General features: G+C 41.6%; 3 protein-coding genes across 3 annotated transcripts; all 3 read right to left on the minus strand.

Moving 5' to 3' along the window:
- Window positions 1-2,635: 2,635 nt before the first annotated feature.
- LOC307081604 (protocadherin gamma-A12-like) lies at window positions 2,636-10,075 on the minus strand (the record flags this gene model as incomplete). The annotated part of the gene is made up of 4 exons (XM_079744853.1): window positions 2,636-2,671; window positions 3,113-3,934; window positions 9,488-9,747; window positions 9,988-10,075. 4 exons carry the CDS (start codon window positions 10,073-10,075, stop codon window positions 2,636-2,638), a joined length of 1,206 nt encoding a protein of 401 aa, XP_079600979.1.
- A 1,837-nt stretch (window positions 10,076-11,912) lies between these two features.
- LOC307081605 (protocadherin gamma-A11-like) lies at window positions 11,913-18,713 on the minus strand (the record flags this gene model as incomplete). Its single annotated transcript, XM_079744854.1, has 2 exons — window positions 17,717-18,713; window positions 11,913-13,282 (listed from the first exon to the last, which is right to left on the minus strand). Exons 1-2 carry the CDS (start codon window positions 18,687-18,689, stop codon window positions 11,913-11,915), a joined length of 2,343 nt encoding a protein of 780 aa, XP_079600980.1. The 5' UTR covers window positions 18,690-18,713.
- A 976-nt stretch (window positions 18,714-19,689) lies between these two features.
- Window positions 19,690-22,032, minus strand: LOC307081606 (protocadherin gamma-A11-like; the record flags this gene model as incomplete). Its single annotated transcript, XM_079744855.1, has 1 exon — window positions 19,690-22,032. The coding sequence occupies one exon, from the start codon at window positions 22,030-22,032 to the stop codon at window positions 19,690-19,692; it is 2,343 nt and encodes a 780-aa protein (XP_079600981.1).
- Between the last annotated feature and the right edge of the window lie 1,307 nt (window positions 22,033-23,339).

The raw sequence follows: 23,339 nt of genomic DNA on the forward strand, positions 1-23,339 counted from the left end.
CGCTGAACATTTCTAACGTAATTTGCGTCAGTAAATGCGCCGGGTATTTGTGTGACGCAGACAGATGCGCCCACATCATGTAAACAAACCGGGCACCCACGAGGAAAGCTGGAGGTTGTATTGATGTTGAATTGACGTTGATCAAGGTTTTTTTTAATTCATTTTGAATGTTACATTTTCTATGTTAAATCCCAAATAAATTGTTGAGAAGCTTCTACTTCTCCTCCGGAAAAAAACACGACTGCATTACATTGGGATTTACGGGAGTAACATGTAGGGAACATCGTATGTTCACTCAAATTTTGGGTATTTTAAGTCCACTTTATAGTGCGTGAAATTTACCACTGAGAATTCGAACACCACTACAAAATGGCGAGCACCCTATATAGTGCACTATATCCGTGATGGGGAACGATTTCGGACACAGCTACGCAAACTCATTGCTCCCACTAAAGTTGAGGTGAGCTAAAAAGGAGGCTAAACTGGCACTTTACAGATTAAGATGTTCAAATGTATTTCAAAAACGTTAAGCACATACTTAGATAAAGATGTTAAAATGTGTTAAATGTGTTTAAAAACACAAAGATGTTTAGAATGTTTCAAAAATATGTTTAAAATGTTTCAAAATAATATGATCAGAGATGTTTAAAATGTGTAAAATAATTATAAGATCTTTTAAAACACGGATTTAGCTCAGCTGAAATTTGTTCTCTGAGGGGAGGCTCACTCTCTCATACTTTGAAAACCCCTGACCTAGACTCTTCAAATTTGGACTACATTATCACAGTGAGGCTATATATTATATAAAAAAATGTTTCAGATTTGTGAAACCTTTTTTCTTTTTGTGAAAATGCAATAGCGCTTTTTTGCCATCTCAATTGGAGGTAATTAATGTCACGTGTTGTAACTGATTCACGCTTGAAAGGTGGAAGGAAACCTGTTGGATAATAAAAAGCCGGCGGTGCTGAAGAGAGGATGGAAAAATGACAAAACGATGTGAAAGCTAACTCTCCTGAACGATGACATCATGCGCACACGCTATGTTTGTTTATTTTTTTAGATTTACAATATGTTTTTGTATTTGCGTACTTTGTATTTCTGTTTGTGTATTTATTTTGTTTTTCACAGTGACGTTGCTGGAACCAATTAAGGAAGAAAAAAACGTTAATCTGTCATAATACGTTTGGGAGCAGTTATACCTACCCTATCAAACTATAGTGTCTTCCTACCTATACACCTGCGTTCAGGTAAGAGCAGAGTGCCACCCAATGCCCACACAGTGAAACAACACATAAGTACATTCGATTTGGCTCACACAGAGATATTACATAAATTCTGTTTCATGAGATAAAGAAATGGGATTGCGGGAGTCTTTCATCTACGCCGTTGTTCACAATTAATTCCACCAGCTCTTCATTCTGAATGCGCCTGGCTTCAACAGCTTCTGCTGCTTTGTCCTAAAGCAGAAGAAGATTTGCATTGATTTTTATCGGTGGCTTATTGATGGCATGCAGGACTTAGATTATTTTGAGAAGTTAAGGCTTTCTATTTCCTGAATTAGTTGTTCAAACTTACTCTGACCATAACAATGTGGCCAACACGGGAGTTAGCCCCAAGTTTTTTTTGGATGGTCGTCTCTTTGATGACAGGATCTCCTCTTCCGGGCTTCTTGCCTTCTTCAAGGCCATCATATAAATATAGCCTCACTGTAATAATGTAGTCCAGATTTGAAGAGTGTAGGTGTAGTGGTTTTTAATCAGGACCAGTTCTAATGTGCTCTGGACCACAAAAAAGCGTTGAAATGTGTCTTTATTGCATTTTCACAAATAGGGAAAAGGTTTCACAAATCTGAAACTATGTTTTTAATAATGTATAGGTTTACTATGATAATCTAGTCCAGATTTGAAGAGTGTAGGTGTAGTTATTTTCAATCAGGACCAGCTCTAATGCGGTCTGGACCCACAATAGAGTTTGTTGTTGCCCTCGGCGTCGATACAGGCCTTTCGAGCAGATAATTTTCTGACATCAAGCCCTAAATCCTTGGCAATATTTCTGATCACCGATTCGCATTCCATCTCTTCTGGAAAGGAAAAGGACATGTCTCCGAAGACGAGGCCTACTGGCAGTGTCAGAAAAAAGAAGGGTGATAATCCTTTCAGCTTCATTTTTATAGATGTCCCCATGTTTCAAATTGCAAAAGGAATTACCTTCAAGCTCACGGTAAAATGTACAAGCCTCAACATATGGTCAAGGACAAGCTAGTTCGGAAATGATTCAGATTCTTCCACGGAGGTGTAGCTCTAGATTAAACCCACAAACTTAACAAAAAGAGATGGTTGAGTTTTGTGGCGCTCTAGACTAGGGTTTGGCAGGCTAGATAATACAGGCAGACAGCGACACTATGAGTATAACTTAAATACTACAGAAGAGCTGGGCCAATATACAACTTTAAACAAAAACTCAAATGATACAACAATAAACATAATATAAATAAAAATAATATATATTATGAAACCCTAATAATAACCAGTGACACCGTAACTACACGTCTTTATATCTGCTGTTATTGTTTTTGTATATTTGATTCTTTGCACACAGGAGGCTTATTTCCAGGAGTTTGGCTCGTGTTTCCTTCTCATTTCAGCTCCATGGTTAGAGATCGGACTTGAAACTGAGCGAGTAAAAGGACACAAAACCATATTTTAGAAAAGTGGATCAACCTAATTAGATGCTATTCAGTGTTTATAAATACATAGAGCATATTACCAGTTTTAGACCACGGTTAAGTCTGCTATACAGTCTATGCATAAAGTCAATTTTGACGCCTATATATTTTGTACCAATAATCCTTGCTGCCTCAGTATGCCTACAGGTCACACCTTGAATGTCTTACAGGATTTTACTTGAATATAGTTATAAGATCCATGATTGTAAACACACACAAAATGTGGTCCCTCAGGGATTTTCAGGTTACTTTGGGGCAACAAAAGCAGCGTAGTCTCCGTTGTGGACCTAAACATGAACCGTGACCCTCCAGCCACGAACGCTAACTCGACAATAAAGACATTTCTATTAATAATAATAAAAGTAATAATCATAAAAGCTGCCCTACCTCTGTAATTTCATCCGTGTTTTGAAAGGCTTCATCAAAGTCAGTTGAAGATTTTCTCAGGGTCAGGGTCTGGTCTGCAGGCAGTGTGTTGTCATTGTAACCGCTGACAAACTTGAAGTCGCTGGTTCTAGATCCAGTTGTCAGATATCCATCGTAATTATATGTGCTGCGTAAAGTTCCAGTGCCGTCCACGTCTGCATAGTTTGGAGGGAGATAAGAGCTGGGAATAGCAACCGCTCCATCAAATAACAGTCTGGGCTTTCTCCTCCGACAAAACCTCAATCCCAGAATGATAATAATGAAAGTCAGGAAAAAGGTGGAGACGGATACCAGCGCGATGATCAGATAAGATGTTAATTTAGAACTGCTGTCTTCATAAGCCATATCCTTCAGTTCGGGTACTTCAGACAAGTTATCAGAGATAATCAGGTGCATGGTACATGTGGCAGATAAAGTCGGTTGACCGTTATCCTTTACAGCGACTACAATGTTCTGCTTCATGGTGTCAGTCTCGGAAATGTCTCGCTGGGTCCTGATCTCCCCACTGTGCAGATCGATTTTGAAAAGTCCCGGATCAGTGGACTTAATGATCTGATAGGACAGCCAGGCGTTCTGTCCAGAGTCCCCATCAACTGCTATCACCTTGGAAACCAGAGAACCTCCCTGAGCTGATCTTGGAATCAGCTCAGTCATAAAGGAGTTACCATCGATGACAGGGTAAAGTATCTGAGGAGTGTTGTCATTCACATCCGTTATGAAGACACTCACAGTCACGTTGCTGCTGAGCGGAGGAGAACCATTGTCTCTGGCCATCACCTTGAACTCAAAGCTCCTAAACTGTTCGTAATCAAACGACCTCAAAGTGTGGATGTCCCCGGTGTCTCCGTTAACGGAAAAATAGGACGACACCGGGCTGCCGTTGACTTGACCCGCTACAAGAGAATACACCACTGTACCGTTTTGTCTCCAGTCTGGGTCATGTGCTGCGAGAGAGCACAACCTATGGCCAGGTGTTTTTTTTTCCACCAGGTAGGCGTTGTACGACTGCTCCGTAAACACAGGTGGGTTGTCGTTAATGTCCCCCACGGTGAGGTGAATGTGTTTGGAGGAGGTCAGGGGTGGAGAGCCCTCGTCGGCAACGCGGACTGTGATGTTGTATTCAGGGACTAGTTCGCGGTCCAGCGGTTCCGTGGTCACCAGTGTATAATAGTTTTTGATTGAGGGAATCAGTTTAAAGGGAACCTTTTGCTGAATTGAACAGTGGACTTGTCTGTTAATCTCTGAATCTCTATCCTGCACATTAATGATGCCGACTTCAGTACCAGGGGGCACGTTTTCTGGTACTGGATTGGTCAGAGATTTAAGATATATCAGCGGTGCATTGTCATTAACATCTATGACATCTATAATAACTTTTGCATTTGAGGTGAGGCCATAACCATCCTTTGCTTCTATTCGCATTTCATATGTTGTTTCTTCTTCAAAATCGATAGAGCCCTTCACTGTTATTAACCCCGTTTTCTGATTAAGATTGAATAACTTGGCGGCCAAATCGGATATACGACCAAATTCATAAGACACCTCTCCATTTAGTCCTTCGTCTGCGTCAGAAGCAATCACTTCGGTCACTACCTTGTCTAGAGCTGAGTTTTCAGGCAGACTCACTCTATAGACAGCCTGACTAAACAATGGGGCGTTATCATTCGCATCCAATACGGTGACGTGAATAGTAATGCTGCCGGATCTCTGCGGACTACCGCCGTCCAGCGCTGTAAGCTCAAATGTCATCTCCTGCTGTTCCTCGCGGTCTAGTTCTCTGTACAATACCAATTCTCCATATTTACCACCATCCTGATTTGTACTGATTTTTAAATCGAAATGGTTATTTCTTTGCAGGGTGTAGCCTTGAACGCCGTTTTCCTTTATGTCTGCGTCATTCGCCGCAATAATAGGAAAACGGGCTCCTTTAACTGCAGATTCACTTATCTCTAACTTGACCAATTCCTTGGAGAATTTAGGTGCGTTATCATTGATATCTTGTATTTCAAGGGACACATGGTGCATCTCCAACGGTCCTTCCAAAACTAATTCAAAACGAACGTTACACTGAGTCTTATCACCACAAAGCTCTTCTCTGTCCATTCGCTCAGCAACAATCAAATCACCGTTGCTATTAATGTCACAATAGCGTTTACGGTTCCCCTCGCTATCAATCCGTGCCTTTCGAGACGAGAGTCGTTTCACATCTAAACCGAGATCCTTGCCAATATTTCCAATAACGAATCCAGGTTTGTGCTCCTCCACAATCGAATAATTCACGTCTCCATAAATGTAGTCCCAGGCCAGGGTAAAGAGAAGGACGCTGCGAAGCAGGCCAAGGAATCCAAATCCTTTGTCCCACATTATGACAGAATCCCGGTTGTGGGCCGCAGATTTATCTGCAACTAGATGTAAATCCGTTCTTATAAACGACCACGATTTTGTCCATGGGTAAATCCAGTCCCGACTATGCTGGTAAACCGTACCACAACTCTTGTCTATCTGAAGAACAGACCTCAAAAAAAGGTACTTAGGACAACATGGCTAGCAGGACACGGAATCTCATTCCGCTGGTGAACAGCGACACGGTGAGCCACGACTCGGTCGTTACAGAAATTACAACTGAAAGATCAACCACTAGAGAAGTAACCAGAAAACAACCTTCAAAAGATCCGACCTAGTTCAATCTCGTAGGCCCCAATCACTAAATAAATTTGCTTACTTCAACAAGCAACATACATTGGTTGAACTAGGCCATTCCATAATTGATTGCATTGGTTTCTAAATTCCAAAACGTATGTTGCTGATCAACATAGGACTACATTGATTTAAAGTGGCCCTATTTGCGCAATGTGTGTAGTTTAATATAAGAGGTTTATTAATTGACTTAATTGCTTCATAATATACTCTCACACTTGGCTTATTGTTCGGCGCAGGAGTTGACGCCACAATATAGGCCTCAATTATGGCAAATATAAAAATATCAAATACGATAACAAAATGAATATGAATGTCTTTAATATTAATAATAATATAAAAAAACAGATACGACATTATTTCGTATTTAAGAATACAATTAGGCCTATAAAAAACACATCCTTCACACACACAAATATGTGGCAACAAATTCTGATTGTTAATATAACGCAATACAATAGGCCTTATGCGCAACATTCTTCCGGGTTCTACAAAACAGTGGTCTTGGCTTCCGGTCGTCCGCTGCTCAATAAGCTGAGTTTATTATGGCGACCTTCTACAGCCGGTGTTTACAGGAGCTACCCCGAACAACTATTAGCGATGTGCACAGTATTGCCAAACGGACGTCCAGAGCCCCGGGGACTCTGTTAGACAAGGGATTTAAGTTTTACGCCTCCTCATTTATTCATAATTATGAAGGTATTTACATTTGTAGCTTTTGCTAATAGCGCTCGTTAGCGTTAGTTAACTGTAAGTAGCCTAGTTGTGTACTTGTATGCTATCAGTTAGTTTAGCAGTATTTTTGCTCACAGACAATTAAGACAATCAGATGAAGACTGCATTTTAGCGATGGGTTTATACTACCAACAGTATAATTACTACGATGTCCTGTGTGGTTAAGCTGGTCTTTGTCGACGTGGTACGCTGGTCGTATGTGTCTAGTAGACGCATAAGACCAGACACTACTATCCTAGTAGACTCTACTAGGATAGCTGCTAGGTTTAATGTCGACTAGCTGCTACCGTTCTGGCAGGTGTTTCAGATTTCTAAAACATTGATTTGTATAAAGACAACTGTGATGAATGAAATGATGCTGTATCTTTTTTTCCACCAGTTTCAAACAAAGACAGGTTGAGAGGTACTGTCACTGTCAGAGCAGCTTGTCACAGGTCCATGCAGAAGAATGAAAAACTACACAGCTTGAGCGTAGGCTATGTTCAGGGATGGGTTTGTTAAATTGTCTGTTTCAGTTCAATGACTGTACAGAATGCGTTCATCAAGCCTCTCAGAATGAATATATTTACACTGCAACTGCTTTCATTTGGCCACCAGCATGTTCTCAACTATGTAAACACCATATTCACAAATACAACACATTCTTCTGAGACACTTGATAAATGGCTATAGTCTACCTGTTAGTGAAAGAAGGTAATTTGTGCAAAGTTGATTGACAGTAAATATTTCTATCTACACATATTTGGTATACCTCTACTCGTATGGTTAACAATTTTTGTATACTAAACACACACACACTATACCGATAACATCATTAGGACACTTGCCATGACATTACATTCGAAAGCTATATATATGTGTTTCCTCCCCTTTTGCAATTGCTACTACTTGCAACTATTGACACCCTGTAGTGGCAGGCATTCCAGTACTGAGCAATATATGTTTATATTGTCCAATTGTCCAATTGTCTCTTTGTGTATTGTATACAGATAGTGCTTCGTGATTCAGATCCCGTCATCATGACCTCAAGTCAGTGTTCATGCAAAGCTGGCACAGCAGTATGCAATCACACTGCTGCACTGCTCTTTCAGACAGCTCATTACTCCGAGCTCAATATCCAGGTTGTCCCCCCTGTTCATGCCTGTACAGAAATGGAACAACAATGGCACAAGCCCAGAACTGCAGTAAGGGTTGAGGCAAATACACTGTATAATATGTATGTAATAGTTAGGCTATGTGTGCTGCAATAAAATAGTAATTTGCTAAAATAAAGTATAGTGATCTAAGGTTAGAAGCATTAGAGGTGCAGCGTAATATAATGGCGACTCTTTACTTCATAAGGGAGTAAAACCCGGGCCTGTAAACAGCATGATTGTTACAAGACCCAGGCTTTACAGGTGCATGGAAGGAGGAATCAGGTGAGGTGTAGTCACTGAGGTCATACATGTAAACATTAGCTGGGGCACAGCAGGTTATGATTTGTAACAATATCACTGTATTTGGAGGTCACGAGCAGTTACTGAAACCATTAGACTATGCATACCACATATTTTACTTTTATAATTGGAACCTTTTCATAGTAGAATATTACCTTTACCACTTTGTTTCATAGAAGTACACTCTCCAAGGGTGTGCATGGGCACCCTTTTGATATTGGGCTGCTATGCATTGAGGACACATACGAGGACTTTGCTAATGTTTCGGACCCATATCGCCCTAACTGACTCATCCTTTGGAAACTGGTGGAAACTTACGCTAGAGTTAAATTTCCCCGACACAGAACAGATCGGCACACAACAAAAACTGCTGTTCAGATGTTGCCGTTTCTGGTATTTTAACATTTTAACATTTGTGAAATTTTAATTTCACAAATGTTAAAATTAAATTTTAATCACACGAAATAGAAAACTAAATACTAAATAGAATACACTAAAGCGAAACTTAGAAGTTACCAGGAGATCACCTACCGCTGCAGTCAACCAGTGTACGGAAGTGAAAAGCGGAAATGATTAGACCCGTTTACACCTGTTTTCCGGTTCGAACGCTGGGCGCTCCGCATAACCCCTATTGTTAGTTATCGGCGTGACCTACCTGGGACGACCCGTCGGAGTCACTGAATGCTTCATCGAAGTCGGTTGGAGATTTCACCAGTGTCTGATCCGCAGGTAGCGTGTTTTGGTTGTAAGAACTCACAAACTTAAAGTCACTAGTTCTTGATCCTGTCGTCATGTATCCATCATAATTGCAAGCGCTGCGTAAAGTCCCCGTGACGTCCACCTCCCCGTAACTAGGAGGGAAGTATCCGCTGGGTATGGCCACGGCGCTGTCAAACAACGGCATTGGCTTCCTTCTGCGACAATACCTCACACCAAGAATAATAATGAGGAAAGTAAAGAAAAAGGTCGAGACAGACACAAGAGCTATGATCAGATACGAGGTTAATGTTGAACCATCTTCATGGGTCATATCTTTCAGTTCTGGGACTTCGGCCAAGTTATCAGATATAAGCAGGTACATGGAACAGGTGGCTGAAAGAGGGGGCTGTCCGTGGTCCTTTACTGCCACGATAAGGGTTTGTTTAGTGCTTTCTTGCTCAGAAACATCGCGCTGCATCCTGATTTCTCCGCTGTGTAGACCAATCAAAAACAGTCCTGGGTCTGTTGAATTGATGATGTGAAAAGACAGCCACGCGTTCTGACCAGAGTCCGAGTCGACGGCTATCACCTTAGACACCAATGACCCCCCAGCGGCTGATTTGGGAATTAGTTCAGTCATGAGAGAGTTAATGCCCGGCGTGGGGTAAAGTATCAGAGGGGGATTGTCGTTCACATCACTTATGTATACACTAAGGGTTACGTTGCTGCTAAGAGGCGGAGAACCGTTGTCTCTGGCCATTATTTGGACCTTAAAGCTTCTAAACTGTTCATAATCAAACGACCTCAGGGCTTGGATGGTCCCGGTGTCTCCATTAACCGTTAGATAAGAAGACAGCTGAATACCGTTCACCTCACCAGGCAAAATTGAATAAATGAGTGTGCCGTTCTGTCTCCAGTCTGGGTCACGAGCTGACACTGAACATAAACTACTGCCAGGTTGGTTATTTTCCGTCACATAGACACTATAAGCCTGCTTCTCAAAGGCAGGGGGGTTGTCGTTGATATCAGCTATAGATAATAGAAAGCTTTTGGACGACGATAGAGAGGGAGAACCGTCGTCAGTTGCAGTAATTGTAATGTTGTAATTGGACAGCTGTTCACGGTCTAGTTCTCCAGCAGTCACCAGCGAATAGTAGTTTTTAAGTGATGGAACCAAATTAAAAGGAACGTTTTGCTGAATGTAACATCGAACATTGCGGTTATTGTCAGAGTCCGCATCTTGCACGTTGAAGATGCCAACCTGCGTACCTGGTGGCACGTTTTCAGGTATAGAATCAGTCAAGGATTTCAGAAAAATCTCAGGTGCGTTGTCATTGACATCAGTCACGTCAATCATTACCGTTGCGTAAGATGCCAGTCCAAGTCCATCTTTTGCGCTAACTCGAATTTCATATGAAGTCTCTTCCTCAAAATCCAAATGCGCATTAACTCTCAGTTCCCCCGTTTTCCGATCAAGTGAAAACACATTATGATTCCCTGAGACGTGATCGAGTTCGTACACAACTTCCCCGTGAAGTCCTTCGTCCGCATCCGTCGCGCTAACGGTCACGACCACAGCGTCCAGAGGAGAGTCTTCAGGTAGACTGGCTTTATGGAGGTCATCGCTAAACACCGGGGCGTTATCATTAGCATCCAGCACTGTGACGTGTAAGGCTACAGTGCCTGATCTCTGAGGAGAACCTCCATCCAGGGCCGTGAGAATTAGATCGATTTCATGCTGAGTTTCCCGATCTAATTCCTTTTCCAAAACTAATTCACAGTATTTTCGCCCGTCTGATTTTGTCTCAACATTTAAAACAAAATTATCGTTTATCTGCAAAGAGTAGCTCTTTACAGCATTCTCTCCAATATCAGAATCATGCGCTTCGTCTAATGAAAAGCGAGCTCCTTTGTCTGTCGATTCTTGGATTTCCATTTTGATAAGATCTTTTTTAAACACCGGGTCATTGTCATTAATATCTTGTATATGCAGACTAATACGATGTAGCTCAAGTGGGTTTTCCAACACTAGCTCCAGTTTCACAATACACAAAGCCTTCCTGCCACACAGCGATTCTCTGTCAATTCTGTCAGCAACAATCAATTCGCCTTTTGAAATGTTTATCTCGCAATACCTTTTTCGGTTTCTCTCAACGTCAATCCGAGCTTTTCGAGTGGAAAGTGTACGCACATCCATTCCAAGATCTCGTGCAATATTGCCGATAACGGTTCCTTGTTTCATTTCCTCCGGGACAGAATAGCTGATATCTCCATAGGCAGATTGCAGTGCGAGGATGCAGAAGACAAAGGCTGCAAAGAAGGATCTCTCCCATTCCATCTTGAAACAAAGTAACACAAAGCCTCTAGGTATAGTATAGAGGCTCATCCAATTTAACATTTGCAGTGGGGTCTGCTAAATAATATTCGAAGAGAAGTCGCATCTATTGACCGTTTTTGTTGCTGTTTGTAAAAAGGTATGCTTCTCTTGTGTGAAGAGGGAGAGGGAGGCCGTCTTTATAGGTCTACCACGGTGAACAGCGACACTAGGAGTATCTGTTCGTTATAACAAGCTGTACAACACAGAGCCAGTCGAGAATGAGCACAACTACATTGTTAAAACCGATTTTGTACAACACATTCATTCAAAGTTATCTCATGAACTAAATAACCGAATTATTCATAAATAAATAAGGTGAATATGAAGAAGAAACTAGATGTCACCTCATCAACACAACCAACTGGTGATGAAGGAGCAAAAGGTAATCCACACACACATCCATCCGTTAGAGATCCAATACAAAACACTTTACACATTACTGAACACATTGCTGATTTGCTGAACAATCAACTCTCAGCATACAAGCAACTGCTATTCCAATGAAACAATTAACGCAAGTAAAATTATATTATTATATACGTTATGCAACCTTCTAATGCTAGAAATAGGGATTCAAATTCCAACAATTGAGCAAGATACTAAATGAGAGACATGACTAAGTAAGAGCCATTAACAGACTTCCAACAGACAAACTTGTTAAAATAAAAAGAGCATTCATCTAAAGCCACATATATGTTAGTGCATTCACTTTAGAGGCCATTATATATTACTTCTCTGATCCAATATTATAACTAGACCTGATGATAAGCCAAGTGAAATAATGGAGCATTTAGAGTGGGCTAGGCTTTGCAGCATATCAGTTAGACATGAATGTGTTTAAAATGGGAGTGCCTACCTCAGGGGAAACATCAAGGTCTCCAAACACTTCTTCAAAGTCTGTTGGATTTTTTCTCAGGGTCTGGTCTGCAAGCAGTGTGTTTTCATTGTAAGACGTGGCAAATTTAAAGTCACTTGTTCTAGATCCAGTGGTTAAATACGCATCATAATTATATGTGCTGCGTAAAGTTCCAGTGCCGTCCACATCTGCGTAGTTTGGAGGGAGATAAGAGCTGGGAATAGCAACCGCTCCATCAAATAACAGTCTGGGCTTTCTCCTCCGACAAAACCTCAATGCCAGAATGATAATAATGAAAGTCAGGAAAAAGGTGGAGACGGATACCAGCGCGATGATCAGATAAGATGTTAATTTAGAACTGCTATCTTCATAAGCCATATCCTTCAGTTCGGGTACTTCAGCCAAGTTATCAAAAATAAGCAAATGCATTGTGCATGTGGCTGATAGAGCTGGCTGTCCGTTATCCTTAACCACCACCACAAGGTTCTGTTTCATGCTGTCCGATTCAGAAATGTCTCGCTGGGTCCTGATCTCCCCACTGTGCAGATCGATTTTGAAAAGTCCCGGATCAGTAGATTTAATGATCTGATAGGACAGCCAGGCGTTCTGACCTGAGTCTGCATCCACAGCTATCACTTTAGACATGAGCGAATCTCCCTGAGCTGATCTAGGAACCAGCTCAGTCATTAAGGTGTTACTATCGATAGCGGGGTAAAGTATCTGAGGAGTGTTGTCATTTTCATCCGTTATGTAGACACTGACCGTCACGTTGCTGCTGAGCGGAGGAGAGCCGTTGTCTCTGGCCATCACCTGGACCTTAAAGCTCCTAAACTGTTCGTAATCAAACGATCTCACAGCGTGGATGACCCCCGTGTCTCCGTTAACGGACAGATAGGACGACGCCGGGCTGCCGTGGACTTGGCCCGTCAGAAGGGAGTACACCACAGTGCCGTTTTGCCTCCAGTCGGGGTCACGAGCAGCGACAGAACAGAGCGTGGAACCTTGCTTGTTGTTTTCAGTAACATAGGATTTGTAGTCATCCTTCTCAAACACAGGTGCATTGTCATTCACGTCTGCAATGGACAACTGGACACCCTGGGAGGAGGTCAGAGGAGGGAAGCCTTCATCCGTGGCAGTGATGGTGATATTGTAGTCAGATGTGGTTTCACGGTCCAGATGGTTTGTTGTTACCAGGGAATAGTAGTTTTTGATGGAGGGAACAAGCTTAAAGGGAACGTTTTGTTGAATGGAGCATCGGACCTGGCCGTTGTTTTCCGAGTCTCTATCCTGGACATTTATAATCCCTATCTCTGTGCCCGGTGACACGTCTTCTGGAAGTGGACTGTTCAGAGATTTCAGGAATATTCTAGGACTGTTGTCATTTACATCACTGATATCGATGGTGACTTTGCAATAAGAAGTGAGGCCTAAAGCGTCTTTTGCTTTAACCCGTAGTTCATAATTATTTGTTTCTTCGTAATCAATTGCACCAATAAGCTTTATTTCCCCACTTTTGTGATCAATTGAAAATATTTGCTCATCGTCATTTGAAACATGACCAAAGTCAAAGCTCACTTCTCCATGTATCCCCTCATCGGCATCAGTAGCACTTACTGTAACTACTACTGTATCCAGGGGGGAGTTCTCAGGCAAACTCGTTTTATACAAGGCCTGGCTAAACATTGGGGCGTTATCGTTAGAGTCTAGCACAGTGACATGTATTACTACAGTACCTGATCTCTGAGGAGAACCCCCATCAAAGGCCGTGAGAAGCAAATGTAATTCTTGTTGTTTCTCTCGGTCTAGTTTGTTCTCTAGTACGAGCTCCACCATGTTGTTATCGACCACTAAAACAAAATTGTCATTCTTTTGGAGATCGTACTTTTGAACCGAATTTTGGCCCGTATCTGAATCATGGGCCTCCTCTATTGAGAAACGGGTGCCTTTGTCTGCTAACTCATGTATTTCCATCTCAATCGAATCAGCTTTAAATTGTGGCGAATTGTCGTTGACGTCTTGAATGTGCAAAGTGACACGTTGAAGCTCCAAGGGATTTTCCAACACCAGATCCACCTTTATGACGCAAGACGCTTTCTTCCCACAAAGGCTATCTCTGTCGATTCTCTCCGCCGCAATCAGATCCCCGGTCGCTAGATTTATATCACAGTACATTTTTCGATTACCTTCAGCATCAACACGGGCCTTTCTAGACATGAGTCTCCCCACCCCGAGGCTGAGATCCTTGGCTATGTTTCCAATAACAGACCCACGTTTAAGTTCCTCTGGAATTGAATAGCTTAGGTCGCCATGAACGATATCCGTATGAATAAAGATAACAAGGCCGTAGAACATCAACAGCGAAGATAATCCTTTGTCTTCCATTTCGTTACCCAACCAAGTCGCCGATAGTTTGATCAATGAACAGAGCTTTCTTCAAATAATAAAACGTAATGAAATGTGTATCGACTACTGAGGTAGTCTATACTCCCGGTCGCAAGCTTATTTTTGGAGGAAAAAAGAACAAGGGGCGATGTGAGTCGACGCGCCCTCTTCCTATGCTGGTCAACAGCGACACGAAGAGTATATTTATGTTCTTGCAGATTTGATTAATATATGAACTAACTATATTCCCAAAGTATTAATATTTTGGCAAGTTATACATTTAATTTAACATTTATATAAAATATTTTGATAGTCAGGATCATACAGGATCATTTTGACAACATTATTAGTACAAATATAAAATATAGTGAAAATAATAACAATAATAATGATAGGAAGATAATATAAAATAAAAGAGTAACAAATATAATATTATAATATGTTATTCTATATCTTATATCTTATTCCTATTCCTATTCTTCTTATTATTATTAGAAGTAGTAGTAGTATTGTATATATAAAAAAATATTATTATAATTATATTTACGATTATTATAATTATAATTATGCTTTAAAATTGTCTGATAACAAAAATGAAATGCTTGATTTGATTTGCCTACCACGTTATTTCCATGATATTGTTTTGTTTTATATATTTGTGTTAGAGACAGGATATTGTTTTACGATGTATTGAAACCTCAGCACCATGGACAGTGGCATTAAGAAACCCGGAGTAACTCGATGTCGGTTCACGTGTACTGATGTTTTTTGGTATTTGTAGCAGAGATTGGACAAAGTCACTGTTTGGCAAGTCCCAAGCAAGTCCCAAGTCTTAGCAGTCAAGTCCGAGTCGAGTCCCAAGTCAAGACAGGGAAAGGCAAGTCGAGTCCAAGTCAAAGTCACACCAAAGCCAAGCCGAGTCCAAGTCCAAGTCCCAAACTTTTTCAAGTCTTGAACAAGTAACCATGTATTTTTACTTAATAATGTCATTATTAGGCTATTGTTCATAATTTCAACATATCACTCTAATGTACAGTCATTTCTTATCAATACAGTTATAATATATTCATTGTTTCTGTCTTCAAATGTGTTATGATATGCGCATGCGCCGAAATCCTCAAATCGTAGGCCAAGAGGTCGGTAAAAAACGCTCAATCTGGCAACACTGCTGAACGTCCTCACCTCCAGCGTCAACGTAAATCAATGAGACCAACTGAAACGAAGCCAATATGAAACTTAAACTGTGATTCTGAAGAAAGCATAAATGATATCGAAATTCAGTTTAGATATTATTGAAGATACGAGTGTGTAGATTTGTTATATTTTTTGAACGAATGGTTGAACAATGATTTAGTTACGATGTCTTAAGTGTCAGAGGCTGGCCATACGGCTTCAATGGGACCAACTCAAAACGCAGCTGATATGAAACTAAAACTGTTATTCTGAATAAAGTATAAACGATATCGACATTTCGTTTTGATATCATTGAAGTGTAGATTTGTCTTCGCTCGCTGTTTTTTTTCACCTTTCGGAAGTGAATGCGTCTTGGGTGTCTAGCCCTCTAGGCGGGAACTATAGGTTAGATATCTAAAACAATAAATGTTTTTGACTCAGGACATGTCGAGTCATTACAAGTCAAAGAGGCAAAGTCCGAGTCAAGTCTCAAATCAATAGCAGTCAAGTCTAAGTCGAGTCGCAAATCATGCGTAATTTTGTCAATTCGAGTTTGAAGTCATCAAAATCATCACTCGAGTCTGACTCGAGTCCAAGTCATGTGACTCGAGTCCACATCTCTGATTTGTAGTACCCCAGATTAAAAATCCCAGCCCAATATCGTATGCCACTTCAACCAATTATGAATTGCGCCACAATTAATGTGGACAATATGCCTATATACAAAACAAAAAAAAAGTATAAAAGTAATGCATCGACCATGTCCCTACACATTCCGGGAGTGTAATAAAATATCATCAACACTATACTTTGCAGCACACCGTAAGCGTACACAATTGTTTTCCTTCAGAATATCCACACTCATTATAGGCTACATGAAAAATGTTTGGGTGGTTGTCCTACCTCTGGTGACCCTTCTGAATCTCCAAACATATCCCCAAAATCAGATTTCCTCATTGTCAGGTCGGCAGGCAGCGTGGCGTCGTTGTAGGATGTGACGAATTTAAAATCACTGGTTCGAGACCCTGTAGTTAGATAACCGTCATAGTTGTAGGCGCTCCGCATTGTCTCTGTTCCGTCACCCTCTGCGTAACTCGGGAGATATGCGCCGGGAATTGCAACTGCGCCGTCAAAAATCATCCGTGGCTTCGTCTTGTGACAGAAACGGACACCCAGGATAATTATAATGAAAGTCAGCAAAAGCATGGAGACCAGCACCAGAGCGATTATCAGATAGAATGTCAGTTGGGAATTGTTGTCGTCATAGGACAAGTCTTTTAGCTCCGGAACCTCAGAGAGATTATCAGAAATCAGTAGATAGATGGTACACGTGACCGAATGGCTGGGCTGTCCGTTATCTTTCACTGCCACAATAAGATTGTGTTTCATGTTATCAGTCTCGGAAATGTCTCGCTGGGTCCTGATCTCCCCACTGTGCAGATCGATTTTGAAAAGTCCCGGAACAGTGGATTTAATGATCTGATAGGACAGCCAGGCGTTCTGTCCAGAGTCCCCATCAACCGCTATCACCTTGGAAACCAAGGCACCTCCGTGTGAAGATTTGGGAACCAGTTCAGTCATGAAAGAGTTCCCCTCTGAGGCGGGATACAGGATCTGAGGAGTGTTGTCATTTAGATCCGTGATAAAAACGCTGACAGTCACGTTGCTACTGAGCGGAGGGGATCCGTTGTCCCTGACATTCACACCGAACGTAAAGCTCCTGAACTGTTCATAATCAAACGATTTAACAACTTGTATTACGCCGGTGTCTCCGATAATGGACAAAAACGAAGAAACCGGGGCACCGTTGATTGCACCAGGTAAAAGAGAAAAAAAGACAGTTCCGTTTTGTCTCCAGTCTGGGTCTTGAGCTGTCACCGAACATAGGGTAGAGCCACGTTTGTTATTTTCTGAAACGTAGGCCTTGTATGCTTGCTCAGCGAACACCGGCGGGTTGTCGTTAACGTCCGCTACAGAAAGGTGAAAAGTCTTGGTGGACGTCATTGGGGGCGAGCCCTCGTCCGTGGCGAGGACTGTAACAGTGTAGTTGGTGACCAGCTCCCGGTCCAGTTTGTCAGTAGTTACGAGAGAATAATAGTTTTTAATGGATGGTACCAGTTTGAAGGGTACGCTTTGCTCAATCGAACAGCGCACTTGTCGGTTACTGTCTGAGTCTTCATCGTGGACGTTAATTATTCCCACCTCGGTACCGGGGAGGACGTCCTCTGCTATTGGGTTGGTCAGAGATTTCAGATAGATCTCAGGCGCGTTGTCGTTGACGTCAGTCACATCGATCATCAACGTGGAGTACGAGGCTAATCCAAGGCCATCTTTTGCGCTGATTTGAATTTCATATGATGACTCTTCTTCATAATCTATAGACCCAATAACTCTCACCTCGCCGCTTTTTGAATCTAGAGAAAACACATTACCGCTATCTGAGATGTGATCGAGGCCGTATGTCACCTCACCATTAACCCCTTCATCTGCATCAGAAGCACGAACTACAACTACTATAGTGTCTAAAGGAGCGTTTTCTGGAATACTGGCTTTATACGCGGCCTGACTAAACACCGGGGTGTTGTCATTAGCATCCAGCACCGTGACGTGGATGGCTACAGTACCTGATCTCTGGGGGGAGCCACCATCCACCGCCGTGAGAAGCAAATCAATGTGTTGGTGGTTTTCCCGATCTAACTCTTTCTCTAAGATTAGTTCGCAGTGCTTTCGTGCGCCAGACTTGGTTTCAAAGTTTAAAATAAAATGCTCATTTGTTTGTAAAACGTATCCCTGCACAGCATTGTCTCCTATATCCGCATCGTGTGCTCCGTCCAAAGAAAAACGAGCCCCTTTGGCTGTCGATTCACGTATTTCCATTTTAATGATGTCGTTTTGGAACAGCGGGGGATTGTCATTTATATCTTGGACATGAAGACTGACGCGATGCAGTTCCAACGGCACCTCCAATACAAGCTCCATTTTTAAAACACACGAGGGTTTCTTTCCACAAAGCGCCTCCCTGTCTATCCGTTCGGCTATGATCAACTCCCCTTTATTCACGGTTATCTCGCAGTATGGCTTGCTGGTTCCTTTCGTGTCGATCCGAGCCTTCCGAGCGGTCAATTCGTTCACGTCCAAACCAAGGTCTTTTCCAATATTCCCAATAACCATTCCTCGTTTCATTTCCTCTGTGATCGTGTAGCTTATATCCCCGTGCGCAAAATATATTGTTGGGAAAATGAAAGCAAAATTTAGGACAAAGCCCACCAATAATCCTCCTTTATATCCCATCATGAAAACGGAACGACAAAGCTACCTACCTAAACTGTATAAAACAATAAGCGAACAAGCAAATATACATAACGCGGCATAAATGCACGGCGTTTACTGCAGTCTCTTGGCCTGTCTTTGTTAGTCTGTGTGGGTGGAGAGAAAAAGCACTCGTTTTTCCCTCATCTCTTTCTACGTTGGTGGACAGCGACATGAGGAGCATTGAATAGACATTGCACTAAAACAATAGGCCTAAACACTAATCGGCTTGACAAGTTAGAACGCTTCATTAATGTGGCATACAATGACGAAACCTACTTGGCCAGTGGGAAATTGGATATACTACTTTGTTGTTGTTTACACATATTCAGTACCCTGTATGCACTAGTATGAAATTAGGCTGTGCCTATTAAAAAAAACATAGGCCCCTTTTCCATTTCTAAATCACCAACATGTATTTTACTTTAACATATTAAGTGCCTGACTGCCATGTTCAGAATAATATTATATTTCAGAAATCTCGTTTTCCATTTGGTTCATGAGCCATACAATTTAATCAACGTGTTATTGTAAAATGTACCCTCAAGACAGGAATACATGATTAAACGAATGCTGAACTAAAACTAATACCTACCAAAGTAGCTAATACCATTATGAACTCATATGTAGGGAAGCTGTTGGAGATCGATCTGTAATAAACCAAATGTACTTCAAATGTACTTAAAATATGTTGAAACCAAATAAAACAATTCAATAAATCCACGGCCAACATGAGTCCAATCCAAAATTAAGCTCAGCAACAAAACTGATCTGTGTGCATTCAAATCACCTGGAGCTCCTGATCAACGCCACAGGTGTATCCTGAATCAATAGAGCAAAATAAACAAGGACGAACATTCCAATACTCAGTTCGTCAAATATGAAGGAGTCCTACCTCACAGATCTCCTCGTTGTCTTGAAACGCCTCGGTAAAATCTGCAGACACTTTTTTCAAAGTGTGGTCAGCGGGGAGGGTGCAGTCGTTATAAGAATGGGCGAACTTGAAGTCGCTGGTTCTGGATCCCGTCGTCAGGTAGGTGTCGTAGTTGCACATGCTCCTTACGGTTCCCGTGCCGTCCAGCTCCGCGCAGTGTGGCGACAGATAGGCTCCGGGGATGGTGACCGCTCCATCAAACAACAGGCGGGGCTTCCTCCTCCGACAGAACCTCACGCCCAGCACCACCACGATGAAGGTGATGAAGAAGGTGGAGACAGACACCAGGGCGATGATCAGATAGGACGTCAGTTTGGAGCCGTTGACCTCAGAATATGTCTCTTTCAATTCTGAGACGTCCGCTAAATTATCGGAAAATAGTAAATGCACCGCACAGGTGGCTGATAAAGTTGGCTGGCCGTTATCTTTCACTGCGATAACGAGATTCTGTTTTGTGTTGTCAGATTCTGTAATGTCTCGCTTTGTTCTGATTTCACCACTGTGCAGACCGATAACAAATAGTCCCGGATCAGTGGACTTAATGATATGATAGGACAGCCAGGCGTTCTGTCCAGAGTCCCCATCAACTGCTATCACCTTGGAAACCAGAGAACCTCCTTGTGCAGCTTTGGGTACCAGTTCAGTCATGAAAGAGTTTCCCTCTGGGGCGGGGTAAAGTATCTGAGGAGTGTTGTCATTTACATCCGTTATGGAAACACTCACAGTCACGTTGCTGCTTAGCGGAGGAGAACCGTTGTCTCGTGCCATAACATAGACTTTAAAGCTCCTAAACTGTTCATAATCAAACGACCTCACAGCGTGGATGACGCCGGTGTCTCCGCTAACGGAAAAATAGGAAGACACCGGGGCACCGTTGACATTGCCAGGTAGAATAGAATAGGTAACGGTGCCGTTTTGTCTCCAGTCTGGGTCTCGGGCCTCGACGGATGACAAACTTGAGCCGGGTTTGTTATTTTCAGTCATGATGGCTGTGTACGACTGTTCCTGGAATGCAGGAGGGTTGTCATTGATGTCTGCCACAGATAGCAGAACCAATTTAGAGGTAGATCGAGGTGGAGAGCCCCCATCAGTCGCTGTGATGGTTACGTTGTAATCCCTTACTATTTCACGGTCCAGGTGGCCCGCTGTCACGAGTGAAAAATAGTTTTTGATGGAGGGGATCAATTTAAACGGTACGTCCTGTGGAATGGAGCACTGGACCTGCCCGTTCTTCTCAGAGTCCCTATCTTGAACATTAACAATTCCCACCTCTGTGCCATCTGGAATATTCTCAGGTATTGGGTTAGTGAGAGACTTAATAAGTATCATTGGACTGTTGTCATTCAAATCAATAATATCTACAATAACTTTGGAGTATGACGTGAGCCCTAATCCATCTTTTGCTTTTATTCCTAATTCGAAAGAATTTACTTCTTCAAAATCAGGTTCGCCAATTAGTCTTATTTCGCCTGTTTTATGATTTATTGAAAATATTTTTTCATCTTCCTCCAAAACATTCCCAAAATCATACGTTAGTTGTCCGTTTATTCCTTCATCTGCATCAGTGGCACTCACTGTGATTACTACGATATCTAAAGGAGAGTTTTCAAGCAGATTGGTTCTATAAACAGCCTGACTAAACACCGGGGCGTTATCGTTAGCGTCCAACACAGTGACGTGTATAACTACTGTACCTGATCTCTGAGGAGAACCCCCATCTAAAGCAGTGAGAATAATGCTCATTTCTTTCTGTTTCTCTCTGTCAAGTCTTCCCTCAAGCACAAGATCGACCTGGTTGTTATCAACAGCTAGAGAAAAATGCTCATTCTTCTGTAGATTGTACCTTTGAACTGAGTTCTGACCAATATCTGCGTCCCGGGCCTCTTCGATAGAGAAACGCGTCCCTTTCTCTGCGGACTCCCGTATGTCTAATTCGATCGTATCCGATTTAAATTGTGGTGTGTTATCATTTACATCCATAATCTGTATCGTTACATGCTGAAGCTCTAAAGGATTTTCCAAAACGAGGTCCATCTTTAGGATGCAAGAAGCTTTCTTCCCACAAAGACTTTCTCGATCTATTCTCTGCGATGTGATTAAATTCGCAGTAGTCGGATCAATCTCAACATATTTTTTGCGATTTCCATTCCAATCCACTCGGGCCTTTCGATATGATAGTATGCTGATATCAAGGCCAATATCCTTGGCTATATTTCCGATCACATATCCGTGTTTAATCTCCTCCGGAGTAGAAAAACTAAAATCTCCATACACAATGCTCATCGTTTGAACCAAAAAAGCCAAGCGATAAAGAATTCCATGGGACAAGAATCCTTTGTCCCCCATCCTCAAAACGTCGATACCTTTAGCACTTATATTCCTTGAATATGATTCAATATCACGGTAATCCAACTCTTGGTTTCCTCGGTGCTAAACAAACAATGAACCTTATGTAGCCTAAAGGAATTCCCATGAAAGACAGGATGCAAAGAGAAACGCCAAGGTGGTATGATCCTAATGGGTGCGTTCCACTCGTCCTATACTGGTATACAGCAACACGATGAGAATATGTGTTGTCTTTACACCTTCTTGAAACATGCATCAGGAATATTTGGGCCATCTCGCAAAATGACACATAATTATGAAACATAATTAGTAAAATTGATACTTTAAACATTGATTGCAATTAAAATAAGAATTGAAATTGAAATCAAATACCGAATAGTCTTAAATAAAATGAAACATGGCATAGCTTAATGATCACCCAATCCTTATATATTTTCATTTTGATTCAATTGAGCCGTTTCATGGTTAAAAACGAATAAGCCTAATGGACATGTAACCCAGGTTAACTGACCTAAAGAAATGGAAAGTTGATAATATACTTATAAATAATATATATATTATAATATTATAGTATTATAATAATATAGTGATATATGATATGATGTATATATGTATATATATATTTAGTGTAATACCCCTTTTTGCAAGTGCAGCCGTAGTCAACCAATCAGAGCGAAGTAGCATCACTTGCGAGTGATTGGGCGAGCGAGTGGAAGAGAGAGAGGAACGAGTACGAGGCAGTTTTTCTGCGGGTAAAAACTAGCGACACAGACGGAAAGCGAAGTAGAAGGAGAATAGAATGAAGAGAATAGAATAAAGAGTCAAAAGAGGATAGAGAAAAGAGGAAACAAAGCAAGGTTTTGGGGAGCATTGGGCCTCACTTTTCGTTTTGTTTTTTTGGATTGTTTCACGGGACTCTTGTTATTCGTTGGAGGACTCGGCCGGGTTTTTCTTATGAGGTGGAGATCGTGTGGTGGAACCGAGAAAAGAACAAGATGGCGAGCTACCTGTAAAAGACATCTTCGAGCCGTAGAATTTCATGCTGCAAGACCACCCTCCTGTCCACCATAATGCTGGTGTAGTTTATTTTTTTTACATATTAGATTTATTCCTTTTTTTGGTTTATATGGTTTATATGCCGAAATGTGTAATTGTAATATCTCTGATGTATGGATTCACCATTTTGTTTCTACATAAATGAACCACAGTTCAAGGTTACTTATCAGTCTTGGTGTGTCATAATT

This window comes from Pollachius pollachius, assembly GCF_949987615.1.
Source record: "Pollachius pollachius genome assembly, chromosome: 10".
Classification (NCBI taxonomy): Eukaryota; Metazoa; Chordata; class Actinopteri; order Gadiformes; family Gadidae; genus Pollachius; species Pollachius pollachius.